General features: G+C 42.5%; 2 protein-coding genes and 1 long non-coding RNA gene across 5 annotated transcripts; 1 reads left to right on the forward strand and 2 right to left on the reverse strand.

Annotated features, from left to right (window-relative positions):
* Nucleotides 1–2,778: 2,778 nt before the first annotated feature.
* Nucleotides 2,779–7,160, reverse strand: edf1 (endothelial differentiation-related factor 1). Its single transcript, XM_080867015.1, has 5 exons — nt 6,919–7,160; nt 5,824–5,875; nt 5,521–5,681; nt 3,461–3,554; nt 2,779–3,362 (listed from the first exon to the last, which is right to left on the reverse strand). The coding sequence occupies exons 1-5, from the start codon at nt 6,994–6,996 to the stop codon at nt 3,301–3,303; spliced, it is 447 nt and encodes a 148-aa protein (XP_080723141.1). The 5' UTR covers nt 6,997–7,160; the 3' UTR covers nt 2,779–3,300.
* A 3,689-nt stretch (nt 7,161–10,849) lies between these two features.
* LOC308392900 (uncharacterized protein) lies at nt 10,850–19,559 on the reverse strand. Of its 2 annotated transcripts, none has more exons than XM_080876244.1 (5): nt 19,427–19,559; nt 13,760–13,778; nt 11,693–11,831; nt 11,491–11,595; nt 10,850–11,196 (listed from the first exon to the last, which is right to left on the reverse strand). In XM_080876244.1, exons 3-5 carry the CDS (start codon nt 11,828–11,830, stop codon nt 11,032–11,034), a joined length of 408 nt encoding a protein of 135 aa, XP_080732370.1. In that variant the 5' UTR covers nt 11,831; nt 13,760–13,778; nt 19,427–19,559; the 3' UTR covers nt 10,850–11,031. The 2 variants fall into 2 exon arrangements, with proteins under 2 accessions (XP_080732370.1, XP_080732371.1); XM_080876245.1 differs by having other exon boundaries at nt 11,693–11,850; nt 19,427–19,542.
* LOC308392901 lies at nt 19,463–21,607 on the forward strand. 2 transcript variants are annotated; one of them, XR_013970878.1, is made up of 2 exons: nt 19,463–19,602; nt 20,050–21,607. It is a non-coding gene; the product is annotated as an uncharacterized lncRNA (long non-coding RNA). The 2 variants fall into 2 exon arrangements; XR_013970879.1 differs by having other exon boundaries at nt 19,520–19,659.
* The last annotated feature ends 316 nt before the right edge of the window (nt 21,608–21,923 follow it).

The raw sequence follows: 21,923 nt of genomic DNA on the forward strand, positions 1-21,923 counted from the left end.
GTCCTAGCCTTTCTGTAGCTTGGCTGAGAGACTGTGCATAAACATAATAGGGAATTAACTTCTGTTGATTCTATTTAGAATAATTTCTCTATGTCTTGTAAACTATTTTTTGTGCAGGGACTAAAGCGCCGTGAGCAAATTAAAACTAGATTTATTTATTTTTTTGAAAAAGTAAAATAAGTACAGGATGAAAGGAGCCAAAAACTCCTGTCAGACAAAAGAGAAAAACATTTGCCGCTGTGGAAGACAACAGGTTGGTCATGTGGTGGAATCTCAATTTCAGTTTGGAGCCTCAGGCCAAAACAGACCCCAGACCCCCCTCCTTCCCCAAACACCCCCCAAACTCAATACCTCCCACCTGCTCCCCCCACACAGTGTAGCCTTCTGCTTCACATCACTCCTTCAAAACCACTGGCTGCTGCCTTGTCATAGGTGGAACTATGTTGCTATGGTGTTTTGACCAATGGAATGGCATTTCCAGGAAAGCAGTCAGTCTCTGTCTTCTTCTCCCTTTCAGTAGCTCACCAGTCCCCACACACACACACACACACACACACACACACACACACACACACACACACACACACACACTGAAGCAGCCTGTTGAGCAAGAATCTAAATAACCCCCTGGTAACAACAGCAAAGCCCCTTCTTTGTTTGTGCAGTGAACACCGGTCAAGAGGTTGCATTCTTTATTTAAGAGAAAAAAGGAATGCCAGCAAACTGTCTTTAGCAGAAGACATAAGAGAGTACAAAGCGGCTCAGCTCAGCTAAAATATGATTAAGGTAAAGATCTAGCTATAGTGAGGGGGAAACGATATGAGTATTTAATTGACTTTAAAAAAAACAAAACGCTAATTTACCAGTTATTGCTCATTTAACTCTAGAATGATTGTTTTGTTGGGGCCTTGACTAAAAGTTAAAACTAAAATCTGGTTATGCACTTTATTATCTCCTTCTGGTCTTTATACCTTAAGAAAGACAGAAAACCCATTCATAATGTTATATATCAGAGTGCTTACTGTATGAAGCTGCCCATTAAAAAAATGCTCTTTTAACACTGAGGAGGATTGTTACATGCAGCTCAGTGGAAATGTGGGGCACATCTAGCATGGCCTTAGTTCCATTTCCCTATAGCCAAGAATCAGCCTCAGGTCAACAGGCCCACAGGGCTTTTTCACAGGACACATCTGACATACCACAAAGAAAGAAAAATAATAAAAGTTATATATATTATTAACATGTGTCATTTACTACAACTTTAATTGACCAGAATTGTTAATATTAACATTATGAGTGAAAATACTTGCTATGACAAAGGCCCATTCAGTATCTAATAAGTAGTAGTAATTCTAATCTCTGTACTATTCTAGGGTCTTTAACTTGAAATAGTCAGCACCTTTAGGTGACGGCTGTGGTGTTTTGGCGCTATATAAATAAAGCTGAATTAAATAGTGACAGTCACTGACATGGCATTGGTCTTTAATTAATCACAATGATATCAGCAACTCTTCATGTCACCCAGCTTTCCCATATATCCCAAACGAGTGATGCACACAGCTGCAGCTTCCTTCAGGTGTTTCCTGCGGAGCAGTTGAAGGACTTGCAGCCTGCTGCTGGAGCTAAATAGGAAGTCAGAGTAATTTTCGTCCTTCCCCACTTTAAGTTCTCACACTGACGAGCTCCTCAGTCCTTCACCCTTGAACGTGTTTTGTCCCACTTGCACTTCCTCTTCCATTATGTCCTTGCTGCTCTGCAACAATTCTATGAATCATTAATAAGAACATAAGGCAGCCTTTATGGCAATAAAGAATATTCCCTAAATCAGTAAGTCATTGTGAAAAGGGGGGCACTATGAAGAAATGCAAATTGCTGCTTCATCAAGGTCAATCTTTGGAAGTTAGAAGGTGCCGTCTCAATTTTAGGATGTGTTTAAATTTGGCTTTTTAAGACAAAAAAAACAAACAAACAAAAACAAATTTCTCTGAAAAGGTGCTTGAAACGTTTTACAGTTATGCACCTGGACTTTATCAGCAGTAGTAAACACTGAAACACAGAGGCATGTCTCCCCCCCCCCCCCCCCCCCCCCCCCATTGATCCTGCATGCACTTGTTTCTTGTGTAACTTGCTTTTACAGACTTCAAAATGCAAAAATCTATGAATTTTTTTGCAGTATTCTGACATCTAGTGGCTGAATTCTGTCATTACTTTTGTATTCAATGCTATAGTATTTTCTAACAAAATAATTTAGGCAGCCTTTTAACCTCCTGAGATCCGAGTAAAACTAAAGTATCTTTCAGTTTAACTTTGTCTACTACAGAGGAAATATAGTTTGGGCTTCATCTCTGGAGGATGTGTTTGAAGAATACAAAAACTAGCTCTAGAGCAAACACCAACTCTTGTGACAGAGGTATAGCATGACGAAGAAACAACACTCCAAGGATCCTGAATGGAAATCTTTGGCAGATGCCCATTACAAAGGCGCCAGACAATCAAAGAAATCAAAGATTTGGCTGGTGATTCCTTACATGTTTTTTGTGTCTTCATGCCCACTGAACCTAAAGTTTAACTTGGAAATTATGTGTACAAAACTTTCCAAATAAGCGCCCTGGGACATTTCAAAGATAGCTGCCAAAATTTACCTGAAGTAGTTACTGAAGTGTTACTGGGATAAACGTAGTTTTTAAAAGTCTATATATTATCTGTATCTATATACATCTCACTGGTTTTGTTAAGACATTCTGTGCCACACTAGCTTTAAAGTCACACAAAGAATAATTCATGAACTGCCAAACTTTATTTATAGATCAAAACAACACACAGCATTAAAACATTTCAACACTGTAATGACATCCACCCACTGTCTGAAGAGAGTGAAAAGATGCAATCAAGCACTTCTGGTTTATCATCATGCTCAGAATTAACATTAGTCTGAAGATGAAAAATAATTCACCTTTTTTTTTAAAAAAGAAAAGAAAAATTTGACTTTTATTGTGTCAAAGCCCAAGCAGACGTAGGTGAAAGAACGTCACTGAACATTTTTTGTGATGCTTTAAAGAGCATTCAATCATTCATTTTTTGTGGTGTTTCAGAGTGTTTCAGATGACTTGTTAGTATGTAGCCTGCATTGCAGTGAAGCACCAGGTCCTATGACAGGACACGGTGGGATCAGCCCAGAAAGAGGATCGGATGGGAGGGGAAAGGAAAGTTTTTAAGGGTTCTAAGAGGTGGGAGGGGGATTCAGGATTCAGTTACAGATAACAGGAGGGGTTGGGGAGGGCTGATTTCGAGGCTTTGTGTTCATTTCTTTTTGGTTTTTGGCTCCAGGGGTTGGCCAATATCCTTCCCACGTAGCTTCAGTCCTGTTCATGGTCAAAGGTAAAAACATGTGGGTCATACAGCCGAGAAAATAACATAATTCAACATTTTGTTTTGGAAAAATTTAAAGTAACACACTTACCGATTGCTCTTTCTATTTTCCCCATGACCTGGTTGTTGGGAATGGCTCTCCCGCACTCATAGTCAGCAATGATTTGAGGCTTCTCATTAATTTTCTGAGGAAAAAGTGTGGAATAGATCATTTAGAACTTGTGGGTAGCACATTTCACATAACTGCAGGGTGATAATAAACACTCATTGTAAGGTTTGCACTGGAAAATTACTTTGCTAGCAAATACTTTAAAAAAAAAAAAAAAAAAAAAAAACACAGCTAAAGTACAGTCATGGCTAAAATTTTAATTTTTTCAACAACTTTCCTTTCCTTTTTTAAGTTTCTATGATTACAGTGAGGAAAAAAAAACTCACCATAGATTCTCAACTTGGCTAAGCTATCATGTTTGCCTTGTAGAAAAGTGCATGATCATGCACACATCACCCCCAAGTTGCTCTGGGATTGCTTGAAGAAGTTGATAACACTCTTAACATGGTCAATCCTTTAAAAAGCAAATGGAACCAAGCAGAAGACTACAAACTTTACTCGACTTTGAGTCCTGATAAGATGGGAACGGAGAGCTATCAGTCAGGATTTGGCCTTGAAGCACACCTCTTTGCATAAATTATTTTATTTATTATTTGACAATAAAACTCTGAAACTTCTGAAAGGCCTAGAGCTGAGCGATAGAACGATATGCATTGCGAAAAAACTTTTTCTCTATAGAAAAATTTAACTAATGCGATAGGCCTCATCTCTCTTGCTCTCTTAAAAAAAACAAAAAAACAAAAGAACAGCCAATCCAAATTAAGTAGCGCAGAGCCGAACCAATCACAGCCGCAGCGTCACGTCACGTGACTTGTTACACACAGCACAAGTGCCAAGCCGTACATGTGTATTTGTTTGAGAAGCAGCCAGCCGCCGTGCCACCCGGGTAACGGAGGAAATGAGTGTGCCGACTAGAAAAATCAACCGAGAGCGTGACCGAAGGTTACCGAAGAGAAAACAGATGATGGTTCCAATGCCGGAGAGATTGTCGAAAGGAAAGGCCAGAGAAGTTTCGGCTATTTCAAGTCTGACAAAAAACAGAGTAGCGCGCACTGTAAATTGTGCCGAAAGTCTGGAAATACAATAAACCTTTTTTATCACCTGAAGCAGTGCCACCCACTAGAGCATGCTCAATCTCTAACTGAAAGCGCTAATTCGTCATTTGTCCGACTAACGTTTTTTGTTTTTTTTTATAGATAAAGTTGCACCTTGGATGTGCACCTAGGATTTGAAGAATGTTCTGTTAGCATCTTTATTTTAAAACTGTTTGAAAAGCTAAGCTATACAACAAGGAGAGATTGAGAATTTCCTTTTAGTTCTCAGTTTATTTGATATTGACAAAAGTTAGTCAGTTTTGTCTGTTCTTCTGTAAAACAAACTAGATTTATTTTTAGAATTAATAATTTATTTCTAAGTGGAATTGACAATTTAGTAGTCTGTTTCGTTTGTTCTATTTTGAAACTTAAACGCTTTAGCGGCTGCCTTTTGTGTAGTTTGCAATATTTGCCTTTATTTATCTGAAAAAGTCTCATGTTCCTTAAGTACATCTACCCTGTTGAACTTATTATGGGAAATAAATATTTCAATCAAAACAAGCTGCTGATTATTTCACATTTTACTCGTGAGCAACGGCACATTTAAATCTTACAAATATAGTTATTTGGCTTATATCGTGATATATCGTTATCGCCTGAAATGAAAAAAAAAAAAAAACATATTGTGATATGAAAAGAATCTTATATCGCCCAGCTCTAGAAAGGCCTGTCATTGTTCTTCACTATACCCCAGAAACATGTCAAACTGCTGAAACTGCTGAAACCTTTGCCCATGACTGTGATCATGTTAAAAACATGGATCATATTGATCTCACAACAACGTTCAAACAATTCGTCACTGACTTGGTTTGGTTTATCTTACTAAGTACTACTTTTTCTTTCGATACGTGTAGACTGCTTTCTGAGATGCTTTATAAAACCAGACATGGCACATTTTCCAGCAGTCTATGCACTGTTTATACAAGCATAATATATTTGTTTACTCACAGTGGCTAGATCTTTCTGGGTCAGGCCTTTTTCCTGTCTGCCTTGTTGAATGACCTTGCCCACCTCCAGAGGAACCCTATCATGGTGCAGCTCCTCTGTCTCCCTGTCCAGTTTGGCTGTATTTTTTGTCACAAGGTGCTGTTTGTTCTGCCCTGCAGCCCCTGCATGACAAGCCGTGGATAAAATCAAAGCATCACTGGGCAATGCGAATAATGCCGGGCATGCAAAGACTGCAGTAATCATAACACAGGTGAGTAAGAGGACTTCATTCTTATAGTGTAAAACCAACTACTGGGAATTTACATTTCTTGGATGTTTGAACTTCCTCCCCACGTCTCTGAGCAGATGTGATTGCCTGGGAAAAAAACAAAACAAAAAAATAGGACAAGTACAGGTCATAACATTGCAGCAGATTGCCCAGCTCTTGATACACACTCTTTAGCCTTATGCCATTTAGTTAATAAGTAACCAATCTGTTTATCAAAGCATATTGACTGAATTTAAGACAGTTCACCTTAGCACACAAACTGAACCTGAATACAAACAATATTTCAGATTTCTCAAGATAGAATAAGCATTCACACACAGAAATGTGACATTTAAGTCCACTCTTTTAAGAAAGGTGTCCTAAGGATTTATAACACTACAACCAACCCATATGAGCCCAAAATGACATCTTGAACCCTCCCCTTTCAATACACGTTTAAAACAGCAACAACAAAATGTCAAAATGGTGTCACAATCAGTTCTTAAACTTCAAAAATTAATTGTTTAGCGAGTCATTTTAATGTTTTTTTGAAGTACCACTTTAAGTTACAGTTAAATTATACTTGTGGCATTTAAAGACGTTCGCTACGTGCCTGCTGATGAGCATTCCCACCATTCGTATAAATAAACACCAAAGTGAGTGTGCCTTTATCCTGACCATCCACTACTGATAATATAGAGGCTACCCCGGCATTAGTGTGATCATTATCCGTGTGAAGTTTGTTTTGTTGAAGGTACCATATGCTACTAGAAACTGTGGCATAAAGAAAAATACACTTCAAGTTAGTGCAGGAAGGTTAGCTAGCTAGCCCTCCTTCGAAGACAGCTAGCACTTGCTTAGTTAAAAACACTCAAACAGACGGTTTAAATGTCTCCAATACGACCGGTCATCTAGAGGCGGTTCATCTTGCTAGCTAACATTAACGGAAACGGGCGTTCATATCTGTTGTTATTGAAGTAAACCAGAAGGATGTGCGATGGTTCTTAGCGCTTCAACTAACGACCACGTGCACAAAGAGCTTTTACCAACACATTACACACGATTAATTCACTCAGTAAGGTAGATATCCGAAAATGTTGTTAGTCAGCAAAAGTACGGAAGCACAAACGAAATACGGCGTTCGCACTAACCTGCTTGGATTTGGCCTGGGCAGCAGTCGGCCCCTTCTTCCTCAAGACAGTTACGGTGTCCCAGTCGCTTTCTGCCATGTTTGTCGGTTGTTCACACAATACCCGTAACGTTGAATATATATATAAAAATAAGTTTAGCTGACAATTTTCCTTCGGGGAAAGGTGTTTCTACTTTAACTAACCAGGCGCACCTTCCAGAATTATCGACCATGCGTTCTGCCAAAACTTTATTTACAACAATGTGGTTAACAATGACATAATGCTGGCCTGTCAGCAGCGACCTCTGCTGGTGATTTCACGGTTAAAGAGCACCTTGCATCAGACACGGACACAAACCCAAGTTTTTTGTTTTTTTTTTTGGGGGGGGGGGGGGGGTTTCTTCAAAATATTAAACTTTATTAAGAAACAGTATACAGAACATGTATACAATCAGAACAAAATTAACATATGCCAGGGGGTGTAATACAAGGAATTACAAACATTCAAATAATTTGTAATTACTACAAATAGTAATAGTTTTCATAGCCTTTTTGTTAAGTGATCCACTAATCAATTTTATGTAACATAAAACATCATTATAGTAATGTTTAAAATTAGACACAAACCCAAGTTTTGTTTTGTTTTTGTTTTTTTTTGTTTTTTTTTTCAAAATATTAAACTTTATTAAGAAACAGTATACAGAACATGTATACAATCAGAACAAAATTAACATATGCCAGGGGGTGTAATACAAAGAATTACATACATTCAAATAATTTGTAATTACTACAAATAGTAATAGTTTTCATAGCCTTTTTGTTAAGTGATCCACTAATCAATTTTATGTAACATAAAACATCATTATAGTAATGTTTAAAATTAGTTTTTTTGTTACTGTATTTGCATTTGTGAAAATAAAATTTAGCTAAGATAACTAATAAGTTTATTATAAAGTAAACATCTTCTTTTTTTTTGCCTTCGAAAGAAACAAAATACAACATTTTCCCATTTCACAGTAAAGTCATTATAGAGATGTCCAGCAATGAATCTACTGAAGTCTTTCCAAAATGTTCTAGCGTATGAACAGATCCAGAAGAGGTGTTGCACAGTCTCAGGATGGCTTCCACAAAATCCACAGTTCACATTTATGTCCCTTTTGAACTTCGTCATGTAATGATTAGCAGGATAAAATTTATGCAATATTTTAAATGAGACTTCCTTCACTTTATTTGTTACCAGATACTTGTTAGGAATTGTCCATACTCTTTTCCAGTTAATGTCACTGACAAAGGAATTCCAATAAGAGACCACATGTGGGATAGTTAGAGATTCTGTCTGGAACAAAGCACGGATATTCTTATTACTTTTACTGTGGTTTGTTAGACAGATTCTTCCTATGTGTGAATCTAAAGGGTTGGGGAGAGAAACAGATGATATGCAAGGTTGAATACCTTTAAAAAGCATTATAATACCCGTAGGTATTGCATCAAATAATATGGCATATTCTTTGGGTGTGGCTGGAAATTTATAGGTGTTTAAAAATTCTGAGTAGGACATGAGCTGCCCATTAGGATTAAACAGCTGATTCACTAAAACAATCCGTTTGTCAACCCACCTAGAAAAAAATAATAATTTATTTTTATACACTATGTTCCTATTATTCCAAATTGAATACGTATGGGGTGTAAAGTTGTGTTTATATATAAGGGACCAAGCTAATAGAACTTGTTTGTGAAACATCGAGAGCTTTTCTGGAAGCTTATCTATATTATAATCACAACCTAAGATAAAACTTAGACCACCAAACTTAGAGAAAATGTAGTGAGGAATAAAATTCCAAATGGATACCGGATTTTTAAGAAAATGTTTAGCCCAATTAATCTTAAATGTATTGTTTAGAGTAGTAAAATCCAAAACATTGAGACCACCGTGTTCATAGTCATTCATCAATACACTTTTTCAGATTGTAATGTGTCCGGTTTTTCCAAAGGAAGTTGAAGAGCATTCGGTCAATATCCTTACAAGTTTTGCCGTCCACATGCAGAGAAATTGCTGCATAAGTCAGTCGAGACAGACCTTCTGCTTTTGAGAGCAATACCCTTCCTCTTATACTTAAATCTCTCTGCAACCATTGATTTAATTTGGTTTGAGATTTTTTAATAATTGGGGGAAAATTTAGTAAAATTACACGTAAAGCAATTGGCACTTGGCTGGCATTTTTAAGAAAAATTGTGGTATCATCTGCCAATTGACTGATGACAATCTCTCTGTCTGCTATGTTTATACCCTTCACAGGGCTATTCGAAATATGAGAGGCAAGAATTTGGGTGCAAAGTAAAAAAAGATAAGGGCTAATCGGGCAACCTTGGCGTACACCTCGATTAAGACTAAAACGAGAAGTGGTGCCATTTTTCATTCTAATAGAACTATTAGCATTGGAATACAGAGTTTTGATAGCTCTGCAGAAGATATCACCAAAACCAAATTTCTGAAGTGTAAGAAATATCAATTCATGCTCAATTGAGTCAAAGGCTTTATAGAAGTCCAGGAGAAGGATAAATGAGTCATCAGATATTAATGCTGAGTAGTCCAGAATATCCAAGACGAGTCTAATATTATTGGAGATGTGTCTGTTTGTCATAAAACCAGACTGTGTCTCGGACACAAACCCAAGTGCCCCTATCCGGTTGTTCAGTGATGACGCGACGAATCCTACTTCCGGGTCTAAAGTAGTCTGCATTTAATATGGCTTTTGTGTTGTTAACATGTTTAATGTTATGTATTTTCTTCTATTCAATCTCAAAAAGCTCCTAAAACAGTCAGTGATCACTGTTGACCTCCCTCGGCTTTTATTACCACTAATCATTTATTTAAGCTCAGTTTTTAAAACCTTAGGATGTAACAACAGCCCAGCCCATGCAGCAGTATATGAATGACTAACCTCGTATTGTGGATGGATTATCTCAGTTGTTCTCCTGGCTGAAGTTTGGTCCTTTTACAGCATCCTGCCATGCGATTACATTTGTTTCTGACCACCGAGAACACTCACGTTAACTTTTATCGAGTGGAAAAAAAGTTAGCTTGTTTATATTATGCTAACATAGCTGTGTCGCAAGCACGTAGCACATCATTATATACCAGCTAGCCAAACTTCAGTAACCCTACAAACGTCACTGCTATTTAGTTTTCTGTCTTCATTTATGCTGGAAGTGATAACAGAGCTGTACGTTTTAATTTGTTTCCAAAACCCCGCAGTCAGGACATGCTATATTGTATTTGGATAGAAGCTAGCGAGCTAACTTCCTGCTAACTTCTAACTCCGTTAAATGTCATAAATTCCGTTTTCATGGATGCCTGGATGTTAAACTCAATTGTTACACCCGGTAGAGCAGAACGCTGATCATTTTATTAAAGATGAAAGACTTTAGACAGTTTTTCAACTCTCAGTAATGCCATAGTGATTGTTTGATATATGGACCTGCAGCAGAGTTTAGACCCAGACACGGCTAGTGACGTCAGACTGAACAATCGGATATTGTTGTTACGAGATTTGTGTGAAGTCACCACACAAGCCAGTATACCATTATTTCCGGCCCCAAAGCCCGAAAAATAACAAAATAATAATAATAAAACCTAATCAAACATGTGAATCATTGAGAACAAGATTTCCATTAAGAATTAAAGTCAGTGGAAGACAGAATACATGAATGAATAATAAGTAGACAAGTTGTGGTTGTGGAATGATATAGGATGTTTGGGATGGAAGTAGCTGACCCTTAAAGAGGGCAGCCGAAACAAGAGTGAAGTCATCGCACTATTTACAGTTTTTGAAACATAACTTAACAAAGTAACAAATTTCCTACTTTGCAATATATCAAAAATGTTTAGATAGTTTAACTGACTATGTAAAAATGTTCAAGTTGCTAAAAGACAGAGCTGAGAAGAGACAATCTTACAAAATAAAAATCAAAAGCCATGGTTTTATTAACAATACAGGGTGTTCAGTAACATAGTACACACCAGAAGAAAACCACATTAAAGTATTAAATGCATGAAAACTATAGCTATAACAAAATGTGAAGCATTGTCATGTTATTTTGAAACCTCAGCTGACATATGGAGCTGGTTAAACGGTCACCAATTACAGGACATTTCAGAGGCCGCATCGCTGCCACGTCGTGTGCGAATGGGGGACCAGCCACACTCTGACAGAGCATCATCTGCTTGGTGGAGACGACCCCAGCGGTACCCATATTTGGAACTCTGTTTTCCTGCCCATGCACGAGGTTTTGGATTCATCTGGAAAACATACAAAGAATTTTCACGGTTATTTTCCAATTCATGAGTAAGCTACCCTAACAATCATTGCAACTGATCCTAAATCTTTTTGCCATCAGAGTTTTTGGTGTATACTTTCAGGTCTTCCTACCAGTGCCCAAGCGAACCCTAATGACATCATTTTTTAAAAGTGGAAGGGAGTCCTGTCTTCATTGCTGAAGTGACAGTTTTTTGACTGATAATGCTGGAAAATGAGTTATGAGAAAAAGACAGACGTTTTATTACATCCCCTCAGACAACCCATCCCGTTCCCACCTGAATAAAAACAGTGGTGTTCATGTGAAGAGTCTCAACTCGCTCAGACAGGTGATTCAGCCACTCCAAATGGTCACTGATAGACTGGCTTAGATCACTGTTGCTCTGAATTTAAAACAAAACAAAACAAAAAAGGTTTGTTTATAATACAATTTTATTAAACAATTGTTTATATGATAGATAAGCATTTTAATGAAAGTACCCCAGACAAGTTATCCTTCAGTTCAACAGCACCAAGGCGAACATGCTCCAGTTTGTCAATCTGCTCTTTCAGGCGGTCATCAAGCTCCTGCATCATCATCAGGCCTTCATCGGGCCTGACAGCACTTTTGGCGGTCATCCTGGATCAGAGAAGCAGACCTGTTATGCAAAGATGTTTCAGCTTATAGTACCACCCTATAGGAATGTATTGGCATCAACCAAGAGCATGTTATGCCTAATGTCATTTGGTTTTTTGTGAACATGTAAACAGTTCGATATGTTAGCTGAGGTTTTGCTTTTGATTTTTGATATTTGTTTTAATCTTTTTGAATACACTGTTTTTGTTTGTTTTGTTTACTGGGCAGGTTTTTAACATTTTCTGTATTTCTGGGGTTGAAATCTGAGAAACTGGTGTTTATTAACAAACCACCAGGGGACGACACAGTTCTCATTCCACACAGATTTGCTGCAGAGTGGCCTTCTGTGATGCAAAGGAACACATCTAGCTTCCTGTTGATCTGAATTCACATAAACACATATAATGGTCTCACTGGAAAAGTGGCTGTCAAGAAGACATTTTTAAGGAAGGGAAACAGGGGGGAATTAAAATTAAACAAGAACTGGACTGAAAGTCTGTGGCAAAAAGTCTGACTGAGTGATGAATCCAAATCATCATCAATACATATGAGGCCAGAAAAAAGGTAAGACTGTGGGTGTCTAAAGCCACATTTAAAACACAGTGCAGGCTGTTTCATGATTTGGAGCTCCATTTCAGCCAGTGGTACTGGAAAGCTTGTCACAATTAACAGAATTATGAACACAGAAAAAAAAAGTCACATCTTAGGAAGCATGCATTGAAAATGGCTTAATTTTTCAGCATGAAAATGATCCCAAGGATCCCTGAATAGATAAAACACACAATCTGATACTATCAGTCATGGATTGGCCTTCATGGAGCCTGGTTTGACATTATTGAATGAAGTAATTCTTTAAGAGGCTTGGAGAATCATTCCCGGAGACTACTTAAAGAAATTACGAGAAAACCTGCCTCAGAGTGTGAAGAATAAAGGTGCTCATACCAATATAGATACCATATATGCCAGCAATATAAAGCACCTTGAGTTGAATTTCAGCATTGTTGCAATGCACTGATTAAGAGTGACTTCCGATCTTGCGTCTCCTTACAAAAAAAAAAAAAAAAAAAGATGAACCGAGAGCTGGCAGTTCTCAGGTGTGTGGAGCAAACACCTCAGACTGACCTTCTCTATAGTGTTAAGTAACAAAACTCTACCAAGCAGCTTTTTTTTCTCTTTTTTTGCCAGCTCTTTATTTATGGTAGAAGGCTCAAATGAACAACAATGTAGAATTTTCCTTTGTTTTGAACAGGCACAGAAATGTGTTAATTATTCCTTTTCTTTATCTATTCTGAATCAGTTAAGACACACTATACAACAAACAACTAGACCATCTGAATATTAACAGCATAAATAACATTGCGTTGTCTTCAAATGCAAGCTGAATATGTGAGTGCAAATAAACTTAGCAATCAAAATCAGTCGACAGTCATCTATTAATTAAAAATGACAATATAATAATTCGAACATAAATGTTCTATTTTTTATTTTCATAAATCAGTTGAAGAGTTAACTTTATGCGGCAAAGATGGCTGCCGTATGTTCTGTTAAGGAGCGATATGGATTTTCTTTTTCTTTTTAAGCAACTTTTCCGTGAACTGCTAACGGGGTCTGACGAATATTAAATATTTAAAAAATCCTATTAACGATTATCGTCTGTGTGAGCAGGCAGTAATGAGGAAAAACAGCCAGCTTTTAGCCAAGAGCCATTTTCCCCTGTTTGGATTCTGTTTGTAGTAGAAAATGCTGAAAAAAAAGAAAATTAACTAATTATTTTTTTTTTTAAATCTAAGTTTTCAGATAAATTCAGAGCGAGGCGGTACTTTTTCGCTGTTTATCGTTATCGTCACGAGTGCAGCACAGGAAGAAAAACGTCGAAGAAGATGGTGCAGCTTTCTGTCCTCAGACAGCGAAGAAGAAGAAAGAAAAGTTACCTTAGCTATCTGGATAAGAAACGGTTAGTTATGTCTATAACTTCTGTTCCCTGAAGGAGAGGAACGAGGTACAACACATAAGTATGGGATATCACGCCCTCGCGTGTCCTGGCTGAAGAAACCTTTATTCACGCCTTTACGGCAGATGACGTGTGATGACACGCGCAAGGCCCCGCCCGCACATATAGCCGCTGCCATCACCGTCATCCCTCAGTTCGATAGCCGCTCTTCACCGAGCCAACTGCTCAGTGGGGCCACCCTGTGTTGTACCTCGTTCCTCTCCTTCAGGGAACAGAAGTTATAGACATAACTAACCGTTCCCTTTCAGTCGATTCACTCGGTACAACACATAAGTATGGGACCTATATACACGCCCCGCAGAGCAGCCACCGAACCGGAACGGGACCACCACATCCTTAGTGAGTGGTAGACCCAGCAGAAAGGACAGCATGAGCCACCGAAGGGGCTGTAACGTCCAACCGATAAAACCGCACAAAAGTGTGCGGCGACGCCCAATTAGCCGCTGCACAAATATCAGCCACAGGCACCCCTCTAAAAAGAGCCCATGAGGTCGCCATCCCCCTGGTGGAATGAGCTCCCACCCCGTGGGGCAACGCAAAACCTCCGGTGCTGTATGCCAGCGAGATAGCTTCTACAATCCAGTGGGACAGCCTCTGTCTGGACAGAGCTCTACCTCTATTCGGATTAGCGAAGCAGACAAACAACTGGTCACACAAACGCACATCCCGAGTGCGCTCAATGTAGGTGCGTAGCGCACGCACCGGACAAAGAGAATGCACCCTCCTCTGCTCCTCAGATTCAAAAGGAGGGGAGCAAAAGCTCAGCAACTCAAACTCCATTGAACTATAAGATGCAGGCATGACCTTGGGAAGATAGGCGGCATTCGGACGCAATACGACCTTGCGGCCATCAGGAGAAAACTGCGTGCAGGCAGGATGCACAGACAGCGCATGAAGGTCCCCCACTCGCTTCGCCGAGGCCAAAGCGAGAAGTAATGCGGTCTTATACGAAAGAAGTTTCATATCCACCGACTCAACGGGTTCAAACGGAGGGCCACAAAGGGCCTCCAGCACCAAAGACAAGTCCCAAGCCGGGACACTGGACTTAAGCACGGGCCTCAGCCGGCGAACCCCTTTCAGAAAACGCACGGCGAGGGGATGCGCACCTGGTGTCACCCCGTCAAAACCGATATGACAAGCAGATATAGCCGCTAAATAAACCTTGATCGTCGAAAACGAAAGGCCTTTATCCAACAGCTCCTGCAGGAATGTCAAAACATCCACAATAGAGCACTGAAATGGGAGAGTGTGGCGGTCCTGGCACCATCGCTCGAAGGCTCGCCATTTGTAAGCGTACAAGCCTCTAGTAGACGAGGCCCTGGCGCTCTGAATCGTCGCTACCACACTAGGTGGCAGACCCTTAGCAACCAAGTTTAACCTCTCAGCAGGTAAGCATGAAGGTGCCACAGATCCGGGCGCGGATGAAACACTTCCCCCCCCGCCTGAGAGAGGAGATCCCTGCGGAGAGGAAGCTGCCAAGGACTTGCTGCAAGCAGGCTGATTATTTCTGCATACCACGACTTCACGGGCCACCAAGGGGCCACCAGGATCAGAGAGAGGGAATGCCGACGCACCCTCTCCAGAATTGGAGATATCATTTCCACTGGGGGAAATGCATACAGGAGCACGTCTGGCCATTGGTGCGCTAGCGCGTCCAAGCCCAAGGGTGCATCGTGGTCGATTATGGAGAAGTACAGGGGGCAGTGAGCATTCACCCTGGAAGCAAAAAGATCTATTTGCGCCTCGCCAAATAGATCCCAAATCTGAGCCACTATTGAAGGGTGTAACCTCCATTCTCTCACCAGAGGACCCCCCCTGGAGAGAAGGTCCGGCCCCAGGTTCAGGTGGCCCGGGACATGGGTGGCTCTTAGAGTCAGAAAATGAACACTGCACCATAACAGCAGAGAGCGAGACAGCTGCAACAGGGGAAGAGAGCGTGTTCCTCCCTGCCTGTTTATATAAGACACCACTGTTGAATTGTCCGTCCTGACTAAGACATGCTGGCCCTGCAGGACTGGACGGAAACGCTTTAGAGCTAAGAACACTGCTAACAGCTCTAAGTGGTTGATGTGCAGCTGGCGCTGAGCCGCGGACCAGATCCCTCTCACTGACGCACCCTCGCACAGCGCTCCCCACCCACTTAGGGAAGCATCTGTGGACACCACCTTGCGAAACAACACCCTCCCAATCCGAGAGCCCTGGTGCAGTAGCCCGGGCTCCCTCCAAGGACGGAGAGCTAGCATGCAAGACGCAGTTACCGGCAGCCTCCTCCGGAGGTGACGCGAAGCACACAAACGGTGAGAGAGAGTCCAGCGTTGAAACGCTCTCATTTTCAACAGCCCAAGCGGCACTACGGCGATCATAGATGCCATCATGCCCAACAAGCGCAATATCGTCTGGAAACGCAGTCTGCGTCCCAGCTGAAATTGAGCGAGGCAGCGATGAAACGCGGCCACTCTGTGCTCTGACAACCGTGCGCGGCTGGAAAGAGAGCATATTTCCAGACCGAGAAAAGCGATCTGTTGACCTGGGATTAGCGAGCTCTTCTGAAAGTTCACAGAGAACCCCAGTGTCTGAATGTGTGACAGAACCCGCGACAGCTGCGTCTCCGCCTGTTCTCTGGAGCAAGCCACGAGAGCCCAGTCGTCCAGGTAGGCCAAGATGCGGATGCCCCTCTTCCTGAGGGGCGCTAGCGCTGCCTCGGCACATTTCGTAAAGGTGCGGGGAGCGAGCGACAGCCCGAACGGCAGCACTAGGTATTCGTAGGCTACGCCCTCGAATGCAAACCTCAGAAACTGCCTGTGTTTCGGGTGTATAGCGACATGAAAATAAGCATCTGTTAGATCGATTGTCGCAAACCAATCTCCCGGGCCGACTGCACTCAGGAGCTGTCTGAGTGTTAGCATCTTGAACCTGTACGTTCGCAGGTACGTGTTCAAGACTCGCAGGTCGAGGATGGGACGAAGCCCTCCCCCTTTCTTCGGAATGACAAAATAACGGCTGTACCAACCTTTGTCCGTCTCCGAAGCGGGGACCACCCGTATTGCTCTCTTCTGTAATAGCGCCTGTATTTCCTCTCTGAGTACCAAGGCTGCCTCGGGGTTGACAATCGTGTTCACGACTCTTTGGAAACGAGGCGGCTTGACCCGGAACTGCAACCGGTAACCCATGGCAACGGTTTGCAGCACCCACGGAGAGGGGGCGCAAGCGCGCCACTGAGGGAAGTGAGCAGCCAGCCGGCTGGCCTGCAGCACTGACGGCGGGGCGCCGTCGCCCCCCAGTGTGTCTGCAGGGGACTGCATCCCCTGCCTGACCTGGCTCATTTCGCCTGCAGGTTGAGCATTTGAGATTGTTTGAGAGTAAACAACACTCTTTATTGATTGCAACATGGGAACATGTACATTTATACATTTTGTTGGGTGCACCTTTTTCGGGGCATAACAATGAAAAACAGCGGGAACACTCGATGTGGTCGCTTGAACATTCAACACATCTGAACCGTGTGCAGGGGTTATGTGCTTGGGAGACCGCGATAGGGAAGTGCAGCGCCTTCTGGGGCTGACAACCTGAACAGAACTTAAGCGGCACCTCTTGTGCGGCAACAGAGGGGTAAGAGCAGCGTCTCCCTGCTGCCGGATCCCTTCCCCACTCGCAATCACAGCTAGGAGGGCTGAGGCTTCTTCCTCCTGGGCGTCGGGTCCCGTCGGGGGCCCGGGGGAGGGCCTTTGCCCCAGGCCGACTGGCGTGGAGCTCGGGCCGGAGTACGTGCTCTCGCCGGCGGCCCTCCCACTCCAGCAGTGGGCGCCGGTCTCTTGCCAGCTGTCAGAGGAGCGGCGGGCCTGTGAGAGCTAGCAGTGGGCTTGGGCTGGGGCTGGCGTCTGGGGATGATGTCGCGCAGAGCTTCCGTCTGCTTCTTCCTCAGATCGAATCTAGCCTGAATGGCTTCAAGTGAATGTCCGAATAACCCAGCCGCAGACACTGGTGCGTCCAGATACACAGCTCTGTCTCTATCAGGGACGTCGGAGAGGGTCAGCCACAGGTGCCTCTGCGCCACCACTGTCGAAGCCATCCCTCTGCCCAGGGAGAGCGCTGCACAGCGAGACGCACGGAGGATGTAATCCGTGGTGACTCTAACCTCGTTAAGAAGAGGTGACAGCGGGCTGTCCTCCGGAACCAGCGATCCAAGCTCCGCCAGGCACATTGCTTGGTACGTCTGGAGCATGGTGACGGAGCTCATGGCTCGAGCGGTGCCGGCCTGAGCCCGATAAATCTTCTCCAGCTGCGAGGCCGAGAATCTGCAGTGCTTGGACGGCAGAGTTGCGGGGCCACCGACACCATGGTTATGGGACGGGGCCAGATAAGCAGCCAGAGACGGCTCCATAGGGGGTGGGTTAGCTAAACCAGCTCCCTCGGCGCCGTCCAATTCCATGTACTGTCCATAGCCGGGCACAGTGACGCGGGTAGACAGAGGTTTGTCCCATGACGCTGTTAGCTCGCAGAGAAAGTCTGGGAACATGGGGAGGCAGTTTTTGGCCGTTGCGGGCTCCGGTGGAAGGAAAAAACCCGCAAACCGCGACGGCTTCCGAGCTGGTGGAGGAGAGGGCCAGTCCACCTGCAGCTTCTCAGCGGCACGGCGAAACAGGGAGAAAAGAGAGGTGTCATCGTGGCCGACCGGCGCAGCAGCGGCGGCATATTGGGTCGACAATGAGCTCTCCTGCTCATCCTCCGACAAACCATGGATATCCAGGCCGATGTCCAGCACGTCATCGTCTTCCTGGGGAGCGCTGGCGGGCTTCAACCCAGGCTGAAGCCCGTCAGCGCTCCTGCATGGTTCCGGTCCGTCATCGGCTAACCCGTCAACGTATTCCATGTGGTCAGCCCAGCTAATCGCGGGGACATCGACCTGAAAATTTTCGTCTTCGGACTCGGACGAAGCCGGGGCTCCAGACTCGGAAAGAAGAGGGTCATGCCGTGCGACAGCCGAGCGTCCCAGCACTCTTTCCACAAACGTCACCCGTCTTTCCAGGGTCGAGCGTCGGAGCTGGCGACAAAACGCACAAGCTTCGGGCTCCGTCAACGCTCTCCTAGCGTGGACGATCCCCAGGCAGACAGGGCAGGCATCGTGCTGGTCGCTGTCGTGCAAAGAGAAACCACATCCCTGAGGACAGGGGCGAACAGAAGATTTCTGCTTTGCTCGCTTCGGTTTGGAGTCCATTCCCAAAACGCAAAGCGAAACGCTGCACAAGAAAAACTTGAAAATAGCGCTCCGCGGGCAGCCTACGCACCAGCTGGGCGGTGGAGGCTAACACCAACAGGGGCAGTTAAGCTAGGTTCAAGTTGGCAGACAACGGAGCTAACTAGCAGTAGCTAGCTAGCCCAACTCAGCAGAGGTGTTCTCAGCGAGGTGAAGAGCGTAAGAACTGAGGGATGACGGTGATGGCAGCGGCTATATGTGCGGGCGGGGCCTTGCGCGTGTCATCACACGTCATCTGCCGTAAAGGCGTGAATAAAGGTTTCTTCAGCCAGGACACGCGAGGGCGTGATATCCCATACTTATGTGTTGTACCGAGTGAATCGACTGAAAGGGAACACTCCAAAAGCTTCGTGGAAAGCCGCGCGGTGAGGTATGCAAACTCCCGCTCCGCACCCAGGAAGGAAGGAGAAACTTTCTTCGTCCAGACTCGCCTCCTTTGGGTTTTTTTACGCCGCAAAAATCTCCGGAATCTCTGACCCGAGTGACGTCACCGTGCCTGAACTACACAAGTGCGTTGTTGTCTTGTTACTACGGAAGTTATTAATACATGTGGACGTTTACTAAAGGTAACTTTGTGATTACAGTTAAACAATGTACAGCACAAAAGAAATAAAGCAGCAAAGGCGTTGCTCCCAAGACACAAAAACCTGCATTGTGTGTCCACTGCTGACCGAATAATAGAGTGGGTGTAAAAAAATCTGAAGAGAGTTAGAGTGGGGTTTTTTTTAGAGTGGAGAAAAAAAAGGCAGAAAAATACGTGGAGCTTTTTCAGTTTTCTTTTTGTGCCTCCTCAGTTTTCGTGACCCTTACATTTATTTTGTGGGCCTTGGGGAGTTTACCAGAATTTCTAATCAGAGTGCTTGATGATCATACAAAATATATCAAAAACCATTATTTAGATGCCACAGCCTACCTATGTATTGTTGCTTACTATATCCATCCCTTTATGTCCACAGTTTGCGCTTCTTCGGGACAGCATGCCATGTCACAAAGCTCAGACTACCTCAAACTGCTTTCTTGGACATTGAAATGAATCCACAGTCAATCTCAGTCCATCAGAGGACCTTTGGGATGTGCTGGAACAGGAGTTTCGCATCCTGATGTGCAGTCAACAAATGGAACCAAAATCTCTGGGGAATGTTTCCAGCAACTTGTTGAATTCATGCAAAAAAAAAAAAAAAGTTTAACCTGAGGGAAAAAGGTTGAGTCCAACCCAGTCTTGCCTTTCTGGTGTCTGGTAAGTGTATTTCCTGCATGGATTTCATGGGGTATGTCAAAGTTGATCTTAAGTGGGCCAGACCAAATGAAATTCTCTTTTCTGTCAGCACAAAGAAGTTTAACTACACATTAAATCCTTAAGATATCATTGTATAAGAAAAAACAAGTATAATTTCAACAGTATGTCTCATTTTTTTTCTACATGATAAAGAAATGTTGCTGTAACAAAGAAAGAAATCTGTCAACATGACTCGCAGGGCTTAAACTGTAAGAAATAAATATATAATAAATATTTCTCTAATAAATAAAGTGTCCTAATGAAAAAATGATGGTAGCTTGTTGGCCAGGCTGTCCTATAATACTAAAATAAAGTTTTTGTTTATTCTTTTTTTTCTAAACTGTTGAGCCAAAAGGTTTTCATATTCTCTTAATTTAATGTTCATCTATTACTTCATTTCCTTAGGATAGTATGAATGGCATGGAAGTCTTTATCAGTAGGAAAAGCTGTAAAACCTATAAAAATAAACGGAGAAGCACAAAATCCATGTTCCCCTTCACATCTTTCAGTGGGCCAGATTTGATTAAGAGTGACTTCCAATCTTGGGTCTCCTTACAAAAATGAAAACAATGATGAACTAAGAGCTGGCAGTCCTCAGGTGTGTGGCGCAAACACCTCAGACTGAACTTGTCTATCTTCAGTGTTAAAAACAAACATGGTTAGCAGAGCCTAAAACTTTTAAAAAACTTTTTTTTTGAAACTTTCCTTTGAAACTCACATATTTAGTACACAGTTAACCTTAGTGCCCATCAAGGACACCACACATTCAACAAACTGCAAACTATTCATCCCAATAATTGCTGCCATCAGAAGAATCTGAGGTACGAGAGTGCGAGTACAGAAACAACTGTGCATTTAAGAAATCACAACTGCTTTATTTATTTTCTCTCAATAAGCTCTTTTTCTTTAACAAGGGAGAGTAATGACCAAATACCTGAAAGGATAAAGGTCAGAGAGGATAAATAGAATGCTGGATCAGCTGTAGAAAGCACTGGTCCTCTGACAAAAACTGAAATATGCATCTTAAAAGTTAAAAAAAAAAACAAAAAACAAACAACCTCAAAATGGGCAACATTGCGGTGCAGGTACAATGATGAGAAGCGCCAAGATCCTTTCAAGAAAGGGGTAAGAGGCCAAAAAAACCAACAACAAAAAATAACCCACACTCCAAGCCCGATAAACCTAACAGGTGAAAGCAGTCCGTTCTGAGAACACAGTGACCTTTTTTTTTTTTTTTTTTTAAACATCGAATCCTTTATAGTGCCACAATATCTAAAATGAAATGCAAGTTTAAGCCTCCCTTTGCTCACAAGGCTCAACTGTACAGTTAAGTATGCGTATACACATATAGCAGTGAAACACTGTTGTAAAGATAAACATTTGTAGTGTCATGGAGCATTATAGTAAGCAGTAACAGTTATGGCAGGGGCGTCATGAGTTTCAAATTGAGCGCCCGTTATAAAAACAGAAGACGAACAAAAATAAATGATTCCATCAGCTTCACATTTTCAAACAGAACACTTTTTTTTTGTTTTTTTGTTTGTTTGTTTTAAA

Source organism: Rhamphochromis sp. 'chilingali', assembly GCF_963969265.1.
Source record: "Rhamphochromis sp. 'chilingali' genome assembly, chromosome: 2".
NCBI lineage: Eukaryota > Metazoa > Chordata > Actinopteri > Cichliformes > Cichlidae > Rhamphochromis > Rhamphochromis sp. 'chilingali'.

Excerpts from the sequence above, each read along its gene's own strand:
- edf1 (XM_080867015.1), bottom strand. The coding sequence starts at position 6,996 with ATGGCAGAAAGCGACTGGGACACCGTAACTGTCTTGAGGAAGAAGGGG. Across the intron at positions 3,555-5,520 it reads CCCAGAAAGATCTAGCCACT|AAAATTAATGAGAAGCCTCA; the intron begins GTGAGTAAACAA and ends CTTTTTCCTCAG. Across the intron at positions 3,363-3,460 it reads GAAAATAGAAAGAGCAATCG|GACTGAAGCTACGTGGGAAG; the intron begins GTAAGTGTGTTA and ends GACCATGAACAG.
- LOC308392900 (XM_080876244.1), bottom strand. The coding sequence starts at position 11,830 with ATGACCGCCAAAAGTGCTGTCAGGCCCGATGAAGGCCTGATGATGATG. Across the intron at positions 11,596-11,692 it reads TGAAGGATAACTTGTCTGGG|AGCAACAGTGATCTAAGCCA; the intron begins GTACTTTCATTA and ends TTTTAAATTCAG. Across the intron at positions 11,197-11,490 it reads ACACCACTGTTTTTATTCAG|ATGAATCCAAAACCTCGTGC; the intron begins GTGGGAACGGGA and ends TATGTTTTCCAG.